Genomic DNA, 14,952 nt, shown 5'->3' on the forward strand with positions numbered 1-14,952 from the left:
ATATTTGCTATCCAACTTCAAGGGGAGTGCAGAAAATCAAGAATAAATACAAAATAAACAAGAGAATTTGGGCCTTAACCACTACAAGACCAAAAAATAAAGGCATATTACTGTGAATTTCATGAAATTATTTCTACAAGAATCATGGATTTTTCTTTTCAATGCGTTGGTATCATTGTATCATAGGATTCATGTATTTCCATTTAATATTCCATTGCTTCTATTATTCTACTTGTTAATTTTTGGATCCAGGCATTTAATTCCTTCTATCACTAGATTTAGAATTAATATCTAGTTTCTAGTTTTATGACTCGGGTGTCTTTCTTTATTTTGATTTCTCCACTCTTCTATTGCACAAAAAGATTCATTGATTTAGAATAAGAGAAACTAGTTCTTTCTCTTCTTTTTATTCTCCACAACCTAATCTATCCCAAGGAAAACTATCCGGAGTCCTCTCATCCAACACATCAAGGAGGCTTGCAATGAAAATGGTTAGTTTTTTTGGGCAATCACCATGTAATCTAACCTAAATATATACCTACTCCTCATCTGCAATTTATACAATCATTTTCTCTCATTTCTTCTTCCCGACAAAAAAAAAAACCTTAAAGGAAAAAAAAAACCCCAATGCCTTGAGCACTCCTTGTACAACTATGTTCACTACACAGAACCAGAACTACCTAAAATCATCATTCCTGAGTGTTAATTTCACTACCAAGGCACCTAAACAGCCCAACAAAATTAAAAATAAAAATAAAAACTTAATGGCCTGTATTAGTTCGCAAAAAATAACATTAATAATGAAGTTTTCTAGTTACTCGTTGCAGACTACAAATCAACATAAATAAGAGCCCAATAGAGGTAAGTTTGACATAACTTAGCACTTTCAGCAGTAAAATGCATCCACATGACACATAAATGGATCCATCATTAGATATTAAAGGAACAAAATATGAAATACCTCTGACAGCTTTTCTTCTTCTGAGGAATATAAGTGTATATATTGTGAAACAAAATTACTAGTACTAGCAACAGATTCATCTTCAAATAATCGATAAACTGCTCCTCTTATCAGATGCTGTAGCAGGACAGTAACCGGCATTTCTCCAAGGCCATCGCTAAAAGTAATTATCTGAGAGTCACCAGATATTCTATCTCTAATGGATTTTAGATTATCTGGTAAATCCAAGTCTACAAATTTTCTTAGTCCATCAACAACCTGTTAAATTAGAGAAAAAAAAAAAGACATTGTTAAAGAATCAAAAAAATTATTTAAAAAAAAGATTTAAAATGTATTTTCGAAAGCTTAAAGAGCAATCAAAGATTAAGAAAGTATTGAATCATATTTTTAAGGGTAACCAAGGAAAAAGTCATCGTGCTTGTGCAGTCTTAATTGAGTGGAAGTAACTTTTAATTTTATTTTTAGAATACATACCTATTGCATTAATAAAAATTAAAAAAAGAAAACTTACAAGAGCAAAATACAAAAAAACAAGAAACTATGTCCCTAGGTCACTACCAATATGACTCGTATCCTCTAGCAGGAAAACAAAAATAAAAAGGATTATCAACATATACAGCTTTCAAAAGAAGATCTCTATCAATAGCCATCCTGGCACAGGTATGAGCAACATTGTTGTTGCCCCTGAAAGTGGTAAGTAATTTGTGGCCTTGTTGTTGTCTGGCCTATTAAATCAATCACTTTCAGAATGAAACTACTGAGAAAAAGCCCAAAGAGTTGACATAATTTAAGATGGTGAATCACTAGCAAGATCATAGAACTTTTATCTTATTCCGATCATATTGGCATTTGCATCTTTTTTTTTTATTTTTTTGTGATTTTCATGAATTACGGATGCCTCTGATTTACCTCTTCATAGCACGCCGCATCGCTATTTTCTTTGCTTTACTACCACTATTTATGCCATGGTTCTACAGACATTATTATTATTCTAATATGTGCTTTATATATTTTCAAAAACTTCTACAATTTTGCCTATTTTATGACAAATTGAATCTACTTGCAATTTTATGTTGAATGGAAAAGCTCATATCTCTAAACTGCTTTCATTTCACTCAATCAAAATTTTATGACAAATTGAATCTACTTGCAATTATATTGAATGGAAAAGCTCATATCTCTAAGCTGCTTTCATTTCACTAAATCAAAATTAGAGAGTATAATTGAAAGAGTGACATAGTGAAATTGCTTTCATCTGGATGTATAAACTAGGTGTTGAATTTATTGTTATCCTAACACTCGCCAGAATAGAGTTAACCATGAATTTGAATTCCGAGCATTTAAGTTTTATTGTCAAACTGATAAATTATTCAAAAATTTGAATTGCATCTTCTCATATCTACTTATAATTTCATTGCATGCTGGCTTGCTAATCATATCATCATTACTAAAAGGATTTCCATGAATGAAAAAAAATTTTAAACCCAAGATTTTCAATAAATGTGCCACTTCTAAAAAAACAATTATAGCAAACATGTTGAGCTTCATATTCAATTTTATTCCCCCATAACAAAACCAACAACAGCTACTTTGAATGATTCATAGATTGTAAGTGAAAGCCTCGTGACCACGAATTCTTATTAGAGATTTTACGTAACAAATCTTCTTTGGTGCGACCTAATGGTTTACCCACATATTTTGAGAATCCAATCAAACCTCAAAAGAAGAAGCATATAAATGTCAAGCAATGATCAGGGTAAAGGTCTTGCAAGGGTTGGATTGGATTGAGCGATGGCTTAGCTATTGGTTATCACAAGATTTCTTAGATCATTTTTATTTTTTGGGTTTTAAGCTTTGGATTGCTGTTTCAAATGTTGTTTTTTTTTTTTTGGTTGGGAGACGTTTCCCATGATTAATAGGCTTAGAAAATCATTTGAATGCTTAAGTTTGACTAGGAAATAAATCCTTAAAGTTTAATATTGATTTTTCATGAAAGACCTCAAGAAGTATGATTCTTATGGACGAGTATAGCGGCGTTCCAAGTTTCATTAAATTTAGACTTGTGTTGATGGCTTTGTCGTATTCTATCAACTACAAGAATTTGAATTTTTCATGTAAAAGTAAAAATAAAGATAAAATGGTAGTTTTGATAAAATTTTGTTCAAAAAGTGTTATGCATATTAAATGGATTTGTGGGAAATTTTCATGATTTCAGGGAGTTTATTTATATTGAATTTGAACTTAGAAGGTTTAGCAAAACAGCTGAATTTGGTAAAATTCTATACTTTTAAGCAATATTATAAAAGACTTAATGCCGCCAAAATTTGAAACAGCAATTCAAGTTATATTGTGGATTCCCAAATACCAACATGTCAAACTTCATGCAGAAAAATCTCACAATTGCTGGAAATCATATGTATGTAGTACATATATCCGAAAATGCTTCAAAATGCAATTTATTTCTGCTCCGCAAACATTCGGACAATATAAAAATGTCTAGATGATCTGAAAAACTCGTGCATAACAGGTTTGGACAACTTCTGCATCTTTTGGATGATTGAGCAAGGGATATAATGGCTAGTTGATTTTTATGAAGGCTATGGCAGCTTAAGGTTTAATGTGTGTTATAGAGGTAGATATCATTTCCCAATCTTTAAACATCCATTAAAGTCATTAAATGCTCATTCATTGCAGCGGCTGTGATTAGGAGATTTGAACAAATATTGGCATCATTGGGGGTTTTGATGTAAAGAATTTCATGATTTTACACTTACATGTGTATGCTTTAATAGCGAAATCTCTTTTGCTTGTTTCTAAAGGGTTATAGACCCATCCAGGACTCACTTTCACTAATCAGGCAGCAATTTCTTCATCTCAATCCTCTACTTACAAAAATGTTCTCTGATTCATACGATCACACAAACCAAGTTCTAGGTATAATTGCTAGAGGTTCTATTGCTCAATCAGAAAAGCAACTTCTTCATATGAATCCTCTACATACAAAAGTAATTGTCACCTATACTAATCTCTTAAATCGGTATTAAAGATATAGAAAATTATGACCCCTTTCTGATTAAGACCTAAAAAAAATTTCAATTGCATGATGATTTTATACTTGAATCAAATCGTGAACATAGAGTTGCACATGTTCTACATTTGAGAACACAAGGTTTGCTTGTGAATCAGGGCATGGACATAGAAATCAAATTTGAACCCAATTTTTTAAGAACTCAGATCAATCACAGTATCACTTTAGCTAAGCATGTTCTTACATTCACCTTTGAGGACTATTTACGATTCCTCCTTGTTGACCTTGATGCAAGTCCCACAACTTGATGCAACTAATCACAAAGTCAAAGACGGATAAGAAATGTGTTGTTGCATAGATCGAGTATAAAATGCATTGATTATAACTGGAATTACTTGAAACATCTCTCAATTGAAGAACAAAGTATGTTGATACGCATCAGACAGAAAAAAGGCAAACAACAGTGCGACAGCACATAGGTCAGAAAAATTCATTTCAAGCACCGTCAAAACTATGTGAACAGCATCCATTAATCAAATGGACTATGCAAGCACATCTAGAGCATAGAAATTTTGTTTGGCTGAATATTCTATGATTGAGATGACCAAACAAGATGAAAATAACAGGGATCACACATGATGCACGCAAGTTGGGCCCAAATGCCTCATTTGTTCAATGTCATTCAAATGCTCAATTATTGATAATGAAATGAATTTTTCCCAATCCATGGGTCATGTTTCTCCCACCTTGATAATGAACAGAATTTCTTTTTCTTATTTATGTTCTCTCTCTCTCCCTCGCGCTCTCCCTCTCTCTCTCTCTATCTTATCATCATCCCTAAACCCCATTCTCTCATTGATTACCCTCTCCTAAACTTGCCAAAACTTACCCATTTGCATTGGATTAGTGCACATTTAATAAATTCTTATGGCATGAATCACCTGGTGCTGAATATGTTAAATCAATCCCATTTCACGCCACTTTTGTTAACATCACAACTTTAAAGCAAACTGATATAATTCAACCTCAAAATTGGCACATTTTTCCACAAAAATTAGGGCAAACACAACATTTCTTCAATGAATAAAACAACTCGGTAAGAATACAAAGATAACAATTCGAGAAGTAGGCGTTCTCTCCCAATTCCTACAATTTGAAAGGCAAAAAATCTCTCCCAGATTCTAGATCAAAGACTCACAACTCAATCTCATGCATAAACCTAATTCTAGACATAATAAGCTTATTTATACCCAACAATAAGAATAATAATAATAGACTAAATTACCCTTAGGCGTGCAAAAGACAAATTTTCCTTTGGATAGGCAACAATACTTCCACCAAAAGATACATTGTCCTCTAGATGAGAAAAAGGGAGTGTTCCTCTTCCACCACAGCTGTCTCTATTCCTTCATCATCTGCCTCCTCACTATGCGCTACGAGAACTTGTAATTTTCGATCCTTGCAACGGTGTCCTAGAGTAAACTTCCCATCACACCGATAAAATAACATCTTAGTTCGCCTCTCCAAAATCTCTCTATAAGGCGCTCAAGTGTTGCTCCCAGTTGTGGCCCATTATTCTTGTCCCGTGCAACCTCTATCTGGACTTCCACTGTTTGAATTTTTTGCATTGTCGTGGTTATAGCAGTTCAGTACGACGCTCCATTTGTGTTGCTCCAATTGGCCTTCAATTGATTTCTATCCTGCATCATCTGGGCTAGCTCCATCATCTCCCTCAATCCAAGTAGTTTCAATAGTCGGAGTGTTGCCCATAGGTCGTGCTTTAAGTTTTTCATGAAATTCCCCTCCAGTCCTTGCTTCAGAAATCCCCCACAGTTGTCCCGACAATAGTTCAAATCACTCCTTATATTCTATGAATGTCCCCTTCTGAAGACATAGAATTGCTCATGTAAGTCTCCTTCCCAAATGACCCAGAAACATTACAACAAATAATCCTTAAATTCATCTCACGAACAAATCTGGTATCTATCCTCCCTCCACGGAAACCAGGCTAAGGTTTTCCCCCTCCAAGCATAATCCTGCCGCCATGAGTTTCTTCTCCCCATCTAACGCACTCATCGTGAAGTATCACTCCACCGGATACACCCACCCATGTGTGACATCTTCAACTTCCTAACTCTAGCACCTCCACCCCAATTTCCTTTCCCTTCGTTGTTGTCCTATATATCGAGGGTAAAACTTCCTCCTTCGATCATAGTCATATCCCTTGTTTCTCCTCTTTCTTCTTCGTGCTCCCTCATACCTCTTGCATAATCTCTTCTCTAAATTTAGGCCCAACAGCCCCTATCAGAAATCTCCAATCCACCCCCAATCGAAGCCCTAGAAGGGGGTTCATGATGGTGGATGTTTTCCTCCAAATGTTCCTCAAGCTCGATATTTTTTTCTTTAGCTCTTTTAAATTAAATCATCGACGGGAATTTGGATTGTATCTCAATGAGTCTTTTTAGCATCTCTCGAATTTCGCCCATGCTCTCGAATCATCCTACATTCGATTCTCCATAGAAGAGAACCTACGTCTAAAATAGCGAACCTTTTTTCATCCTAGATATGAATTAACTCATCTCCTCGTCTAACTTCTCCTCCAAATTATCTACTTTCTCTGCTGCCATTATTTCTTTTCACTTGGGCAAGCTTGATTCCGGATCCGATCACTGACTTCTAGGATCACAATTAGGACAATGCACACCGCAATCCCTCTGATGCTTACGTTAGGCTCTTTCCGTGACTGTATCGAATGGATCAACTCGATCACGAAAGATGGGAGCTTCAGGCCTCTATTCGTTGAGATACCCTCGGCCTGGAAGAGGGAAGCTTCGGGTCTCCATTCGTCGCAGTCCACCACTTTAGTCGGTCGTGAACCCGTCGGAGCATTCCCGGCTAGCTGTGATCATGACTGTACGCGATGAAGTAAGAGGCAAACGAAGGAGTTTCGGGTGTATGTTGTGATTCTTCTCAGTTAACTCTGATCATGATTGTTTCGCAAGTTGAAGTCTCGCGAGTTGAAGTCATGGGAATGTCGAGATCTTTCCCCACCGCGCTCAAATCGGGTCTATATCGCCGCCTACACGCCGCAATTCGACTGTTGCTTCCTAGGACACGACTGTTTTGGCACTGGATGCCGCAATACAGTCAACACAACAAACACTTCGGACCCATCCATGTACCTTGGTGCGCAGAGATATTGTCGAGCTTTGATTAGCTCCTATCAGTGATCTCCCAAAAATCAACTACTCTGACACCAATTTGATATGATTCAGCCTCAAAATTAGCACGTTTTTCAAAAAAAAAAAAAAATAGGGCAAACACAATATCTTTTCAAAAAATAATCAATAAATAAAAAACTAAGTAAGAATACAAAGATAAACATCAACAATTCAAGAGATAGGCAATCTCTCTCAAATCCTATAATTCAAGAGATAGAAAATCTCTCTCAAATCTCAGATCTAAGACTCACAACTCAATCTCATACATAAACACCTAACCCGAGACATAACAAGTCTATTTGTACCAAATAATAATAATAATAATAATAAAAGACTAAATTAACCTTATGCCTACCAAAAACAAAGTTGACCTTAGGATAGGCACCGCCGTATCACAAACACTCCCGCCTATAGTCAGTAAGTTCCAAGCTACGTAACACAAACACTCCCGCCTATAGCCAGTAAGTCTCAAGTCTAAGACTCACAACTCAATCTCATACATAAACACCTAACCCGAGACAAAACAAGTCTATTTGTACCAAATAATAATAATAATAATAATAAAAGACTAAATTAACCTTATGCCTACCAAAAACAAAGTTGACCTTAGGATAGGCACCGCCGTATCACAAACACTCCCGCCTATAGTCAGTAAGTTCCAAGCTTCACTTAACTATATGATTCAATGGCCTCGACAGCCAACCCGGAGACAGCAAAATTATATTGCATTGCTGAAACAGCTGTCATCTACTTCCTCGCTCTCAACCCAGAGACAGCACAATTATAATGCATTGCGGCAACAGCTGTCATCTTCCTCCTCGCTCCCACATTGTTAAGTTGTGCCTCGATTTAATAAGCTCTAAAGTTTTTGTTAATCGGATGTCTAATTCTGGATCTTGGGAAACTTGCGATGGCAAAAATATACCCCAAAAGTTCAAGAGGGTCTGATGACAGAGAACACAGAACACTGACCGTTTCTATTATTTGCTAAATGTGTTAAGATAAACTAAACATGTGAAAGTAAATCAAAAAGAAAAAAAAACAATTCAAATTAGCTTGTAAAAAAATGAAAATACCAGAATCCTGCAAGCCTAACAACAAGTAATATTGTTACGTACCAATAGAGATGTTCCAGAAATGTCAACCGCTTTTAGTGAGACAAGCTCCAGTAGTCTTTCTGGGGTAGACACAATGAATTCAGGCTCACAATTCTTTAGACTGTATAATAAGTATTTTTCAAAATAGTGTCGGTAATAGGTAGAAAAGAGTAAAAACATTAATAGTCTAAATAAGCAAAAGCATAAATCACTTGATTAACAAAAAATAGAAGAAGAAAAAAAAACAAAACTAAATCAGGTAGACAACATCAAGAAAATAGAATAAGGACTACAGTGGCATATAAAAAATTTCAGATGCATGTATATGTAAAAGAATAAGTATATAATTATATTGGAAATCCATCGGAGCAGACGGGTTGCATCAAGGTTGACCATTGCAAAAAAACACAAAAAAACAAGGAATTCGATCTACAAATTTTTTTTGGCAGGTTATAAGATAACCCAAATCCAACTCATGCTACTATAATTTGGTTGTTAAAATTATTTTGGTAAGGCATAGATTTTAAATCATATGAAATTTTCTACATACATTATTCTTTTTGTAGCAATATTATATCTATATCAACTACCCGTAGTTGACTGATCTATTAGATAGATTGTAAAAACAAAAAGGTGGATAATCAATCTAAGGCATTCAAAATTCTGAGTGTAACTCAACATTTAGAGCTAGTATTCCTATATTAGAAGTCACAAGCAGGAAACATTATGCTCAAGAACAACATATGCAATTGTAAAACTTTTTCAAAACAAATAAAATGAATCCAATTTTAAATTTTGCTAGTGAAAGGGTATTCCCCGAACCAATGCTCAACCTAATTTAATTCTGAAGAGAAGTAGACAAAAGCTTGCTAGGAAATTACCCCCATGTGAGGTGCCACAACAAAATACGATTATCATGAAAAATCAAGGTTAAGGTTTGCTCATTGACTCACCACAACTTATCCAATTGTCATGAAAAATAGGCGAAGCTGCCTTAAGTATAAAAAATGTAAGTTGGAAACTTAGAATAAGAAGATAAGAGAACTGATTAACACAATGATTAGAAGAAGAATAAATATTATTTGCTTATAATGAACTATATGGAAGGGGTTAAAAAGTAAAAACCAATGGGAAGGTTATATATTATTATATTTGCACGGTTAACAAATAGGAATAGGTTAAGATAAAAGTGGATGGAGATTTGAAAGAAAAACTAGTTAAGGTGAATAAAATTAGTGATCAGATGATTATTAAGATAATTAACAATAAAAACATTAGGCATATGGTTAGTGCATATATTCCTTATATAAGGTTAGAAGATTATTTAAAAAATCAAATTTGAAAGGGAATTAATGAAATACTGCATAGATCAGGGATGTCTTAAATGAACATAAAGATTTTAAAAGAAGAGCAACAAGAGAATTAATTATGTAATAGGAGAGGGAAAAAAATAGAATGGGAGAAGTTATACTTAATTTCATAGTATCACGTGATCTTATATAACGAATATATGCTCTAAGAAATGAAAAGAACGCTCAATTACTTTAAAAAGAAAAAGCAGACAGCTCATAAAAGGACCTCTTTTCATAGAAAGAGAATATATCTTTTAGCAAATATTATAAGATAGAATTTGACCATACCACATAGTGTAATCATCATGAATGCATATTTAAGCAAATTAAAACAAACAAAATAAACAATAGGCCTAAAATAGGGTGGCCAGGTTTGAAAGGTAAAAAATTATTTATTTGAGTTAGCTTTCTTATAGAGGTAAATTGGAATTTTTCACTTAAACTAGCCAATATGTTGGGTAAGATATCTAATTTATACAAGGATTGTACAAAAATTTTAGTAGCATTGAAAAATACACTAATAAGGTGACTTGGTGATAGAGTAAGTAGATACAAAAAGAAAAAAATATATATGTTTTTAATGGCAAATTGAATACTACTAATAATAATTATAAGAAAGGTGAAAGTCTTGCAATAAAAAAAAATTGTAGTTTTTGAAGATTTATAGAATAGGTTTGGTAATAAGGTATAGGCAATGGGATATACAAAACACTAATAGAAAAGATAAGAGATCTAAAAAGTATGATCATAATTAAACTAAAGAGATCAAGAAAATATGGAATGTACTTTGAGAAATTATTAAATCAAGTTTTAATAAAAAAACTATTTTAAAAGAACACAATAAAAAAAATGAAGATGCATTATAGATTGATCTAACAAAATGAAGTACAGCCCCTTTAAAGATGAAAGAAGAAAAATGTTTACATCCAAATGAGATACTTATTGAAAGTTAGAAAGTTGTGAGATATACTAAAAATACCTTGATTAATAAATCTTTTCAATGAATTTTTTAATACGAAAATGATGTCATATAATTGAAAAGGACGCACTTTTTAACTAATCTTTAAGATAAAAATGAGTTATCCGAGATTATGCTAGCTATATAGAGATTAAACTTATGTGTCATACAATAAACCTATGGGAAAGAAAAAGCTATTGAAGAAGTAATGGAATACGGACTTCAACAATTATGCTAGTTTTAGGGAATCAATTTGACTTTATTATGTAATAGAAGATCTATTATGAAAACAATTTTATGTTAATAAAATTAAGGAAGAAGTAAATAAAGTAAAAAAAAATGATTTTCATGTGATTTTTATTGATTTTAATAAGGTGTATGATCAAATATTATGAGAGCCTAATTGATGTGTTGTAAGAAAAAAGGGATTTGTAAAGACTAGTATGAGGAGTGTTTTTGGAGTGATAAAATATTGTTAACTATAATAGATTACATCAAGTATAAATAATGGTCTGACTTTTTATTAGTTATAAAGATGCTTACAAAGGATGTTCAGTATAAAGTGCCTTCCTGTATGTCATATAGGAATGATATAATTCTAATCAGTAAGATATCTATTCAAATAGGAATATAATTAGATAAATTAAGAAAAATATTTAGAAGATCGAATGCTTAAAATTAGTAGAACAAAAAGCGCAAGCATCAAAAGTGAAACAGAGCTCTCAGAGGATGTCGCAAAACTAATAAAAAACAACAGCACTAAGATACTAATGAAGTAGAATTTGTAGTTTGAGAGAATAAAGAGAATACAGAATAACTAAACACTCAAATAATCATTGAATTCATTTGATTAATACTGAAAAACTAGCCCGTCAAGACTTACAGTGATTTGTTTTTATATGCTTGGTTGAGTATGTTATATGGATAGAGGTTAGAGTTTGAAATTGGCTTGGTGATTTGAGAGTATGATTAGATGACTCCATGTCAACAATAATGGGCCTGAGTCAATTTTCTAAAGATGATTGCATTTTGCTTTCAATTAAGGTAGGCTTGGTGTTTTTGATTGTGTGTGTAGGCATCTACTGTTGGGCGTAGTGGACCGGAGTTAAGTTTGTGATAATCACAGTATATGGTTTTAACCTCTCCTTGATTTGAAAGTCTCAAATTGTTGAGAACGGGTAGTGGAAAGAGCTTCTATAAAGAGGCATGTCTAATGGTCATAAGAGGATACATGGCGGACAAAGATTTCATTTGATTTGATGCAATCTCTCATAAAATGATAATTGATTTTGTGTGTTTAGTACAGAGTATGGAAGATCAACGTTTAGATAGATCCAATATAGTGTTGCTCCTAATTATTGAGAAATATCTAGTTCTTGAAGAATGTGTAGCAGCACCAGCTAGTGCCTCATATTCTACTTCAATTGATGAGCAAGTGACGATGGTTTATTTTCTAACACAATAAAATAAAAGTCTAGTCTAAGATTTCGTATAATCCCAGAGTGAATTATTGGTCCAATGAATCATTAGCATAATCCGAGTCCGAGTAAGCATGAAAGTGGAGTTGGCCGCTGAATACTTGTAAGACATGTTTGGTTGTCGCCTTGATGCAAGAAAAAAAAGGCCCTTAACTAGCTGAAAGTGTACATCGAGTGGTGTATGCATATGCTAACACATTTTATTGACAACCAAGGAGATGTCTAGCCAAGTAATTACAAGTTACTGAAGAACCCACTAGGCAACCATGGGAGATGGGGTAGCCAGCGGCTAACTGAAAGGACATCATGAGAGTAACTTTAGATGGCATGAAATTCAGAGAAGCTGCAATTGGTCATTACAGTTCATTGAAAAACTATGTACTAGCATATGTTGAGAGAAAGATTTCATAGCTAGTTATATGAACATATACGCCAAGGAACTGTGAAATATTACCCAGGTTGTGCATGTTGAATCAGGCCTGTAGCCTTAGGAGAAGATATGTGATGTTAGTTATGTTGTTTCATGTTAAGGGGACATGGTGTTGGTTTTGAAAATAATTGGTAAATGAAGTGAACCACAATTAAGGTATCTATTTGAGACCATGTATGGCCTTATTTAAAATGTATATATGGTTAGGACATTGGGGATCATGAAAGCCTTCTGACTGAGTCATGGAGATTGCCTAATGTCATGTGCCTTGAAGTAAGGCATTGGAGACATCTTACATAATTGTCCAATTTTGAATGAGAGCAACCATGAGGAACCATATGACTTTCAACTTCAGGTTGAAAGTTTTGATAAAGTCAATTCCTTGTTTTGATTATAGCCATTAAGAGTGTTTTGAGTTGGGCTTGGAGACACAAGAAACCATGTGCCTTCGACAAGTAAAGCATGAAACTCCGAGACATAGCTTACAGCCGTTTTTCCTCTTCAATAACTGATAAATAGCAGGTGGATTCTGGAGAAGAGGATAGATAATGGTGTACCATGAAAATTTGTTCTTGTTTGAGATGAGCTATTTTGGTAACGGTTTGTATTAGGTGTCCAACATGTGGTATAGGTGAAAAGGATTTTTAGAATGAGGGCAAGGGAGCTTGGGATGTGGAGGGAAGTTGTGGATTGGTTCTTGAACAGCTGATGGGAGTAGATTGTAGGGTGCAGGTGGTGAGCAGAGAGAAATTGCTATTAAAAAAATTGTGATTATTAATCATCCGACCAACTCTGCACATTTCTTGCATATCAGACAGACAGATATTGTGAACAATTTAGTCAGAATTTATGTTGATGAAATTGTACGAGTGCATGGAGTGCCAAAAACTATTGTTACAGATCAAGATGGTAAATTCACATCCAGACTGTGGAAGAAAGTTCAAGAGGCTTTGGGCACTCAACTGACATTCAGTACAGCTTTTCATCCCCAAACAAACGGCCAATAAGAGAGAACTATCCAAATATTGGAAGACTTTCTACGACTTTGTGCTCTTAATCTTGGTGAAAATTGGGAAATGAACATACCTCTGATAGAGTTTACCTACAATAACAGCTTCTAGACCAGTATTGGTATGGCTCCTTATGAAGCCTTTTATGGAAGAAAATACAAGACATTTCTTTGTTAGGCAGAAACGGGTGAAAGGAAATTAATTGGTGTTGATTTAGTTGATGAAACAACTGCAAAGATCTGGCTGATTCGTGACGGACTGAGAGCAATCCAGGATAGACAGAGAAAGTATTATGATGCTAAGCACCGACCAGTAGAATTTGAAGTGGGGAAATTTATTTTTCTCAAGGTTAGTCTGCCAAGGATGGTAAGTGCTTTGGAAAACCTGGGAAGTTGAGTCCATGATATGTTGGTTTGTATTAAATCGTAGAGTAGATTGGGCAAGTGTCATACAAGCTTGCACTAACAGCACACATCTATGGGGTACATAATGTGGTCCATATCTCCTTGCTTCGGAAAGATAATGTTGATGAGGCTAGCAAATTTGTTAATGATCCTATTGATATTCAACCTAAACTAACATTTGTGGATGAGCCAAAAAGAATCATATATTATGATGTGAAGCAACTCTGGAGTGGAGAGATTCCTTTTGTTCGTGTATTCTAGAAGCACGAGACTGAAAAAGATGCTACAAGAAAGAAGGAATCATAAATAAGAGAAAGATATTTACACATTTTCAGTTAATGTACGAAATGAGATATATTCTTGTACATTAAATTTTAAGGACGAAATTTTTATAAGAATGGGAGATTGTAATAATAAACAATTAAAAAATCCATTTTAAAAAAATGAAGCTTTGTTGGTAACGGCACAATGCAGGCCTCGTTGGGGCGAAAACTCCACCGCTCATGGGGAGTTAAGAACAGCGGGGGAGGGAAGGGATTTCGTCTCCTTTCATTCAAACCCGTCGCGAGGGACTGGAAGTGAGACAAGTGGTACGTGAGGGAGCAAGAGGAGGAGACAAAAGAGAAGAGGAGTTACTCATTTGGTTGTTTCCCTCCACTGAGCATAATCGAATTAAAGGGAAGAAAGTTTGAGCAACCACTGCTGAATGCGCGAGTAGCAAGAGGAGGAAGGAGAAGGTTAGTTGAGTTTCCTTGCCTATTTCGTCAAATCAAGAGCTTGGGGAGAAGGAACAACAACAACAACAACAAGCCTTTATCCCACTAAGTGTGGTCAGCTACATGAATCCTTTTCTCCATTGCGTCCTATTCAGTGCCATATTTTCATTTAATTTTAATAAATTATGATTATTTTTTATTCAATAAACTCAAGTCTTTCAAGGTTTGCCTTTGCCTTTCTTAACATATAACGAATCTAAAACATCTACTATCCTAACTGGATAATCAAATAGTCGG

General features: G+C 34.4%; 1 protein-coding gene across 1 annotated transcript in view; it reads right to left on the bottom strand.

The window, feature by feature from the left end:
• LOC110025390 (ATP-dependent RNA helicase DBP3) overlaps nt 1-14,952 on the bottom strand; it is a 40,458-nt gene that overhangs the window by 16,825 nt on the left and 8,681 nt on the right. Inside the window, exons 4-5 of the mRNA XM_020725845.1 lie at nt 8,329-8,428; nt 962-1,219 (exon numbers count right to left, since the gene is read on the bottom strand). Of these exons, the coding sequence (XP_020581504.1) occupies nt 962-1,219; nt 8,329-8,428 (358 nt within the window). The remainder of the gene's footprint in view (nt 1-961; nt 1,220-8,328; nt 8,429-14,952) is intronic.

The sequence above is a fragment of the Phalaenopsis equestris genome, unplaced genomic scaffold (genome assembly GCF_001263595.1).
Source record: "Phalaenopsis equestris unplaced genomic scaffold, ASM126359v1 Scaffold000297, whole genome shotgun sequence".
NCBI lineage: Eukaryota > Viridiplantae > Streptophyta > Magnoliopsida > Asparagales > Orchidaceae > Phalaenopsis > Phalaenopsis equestris.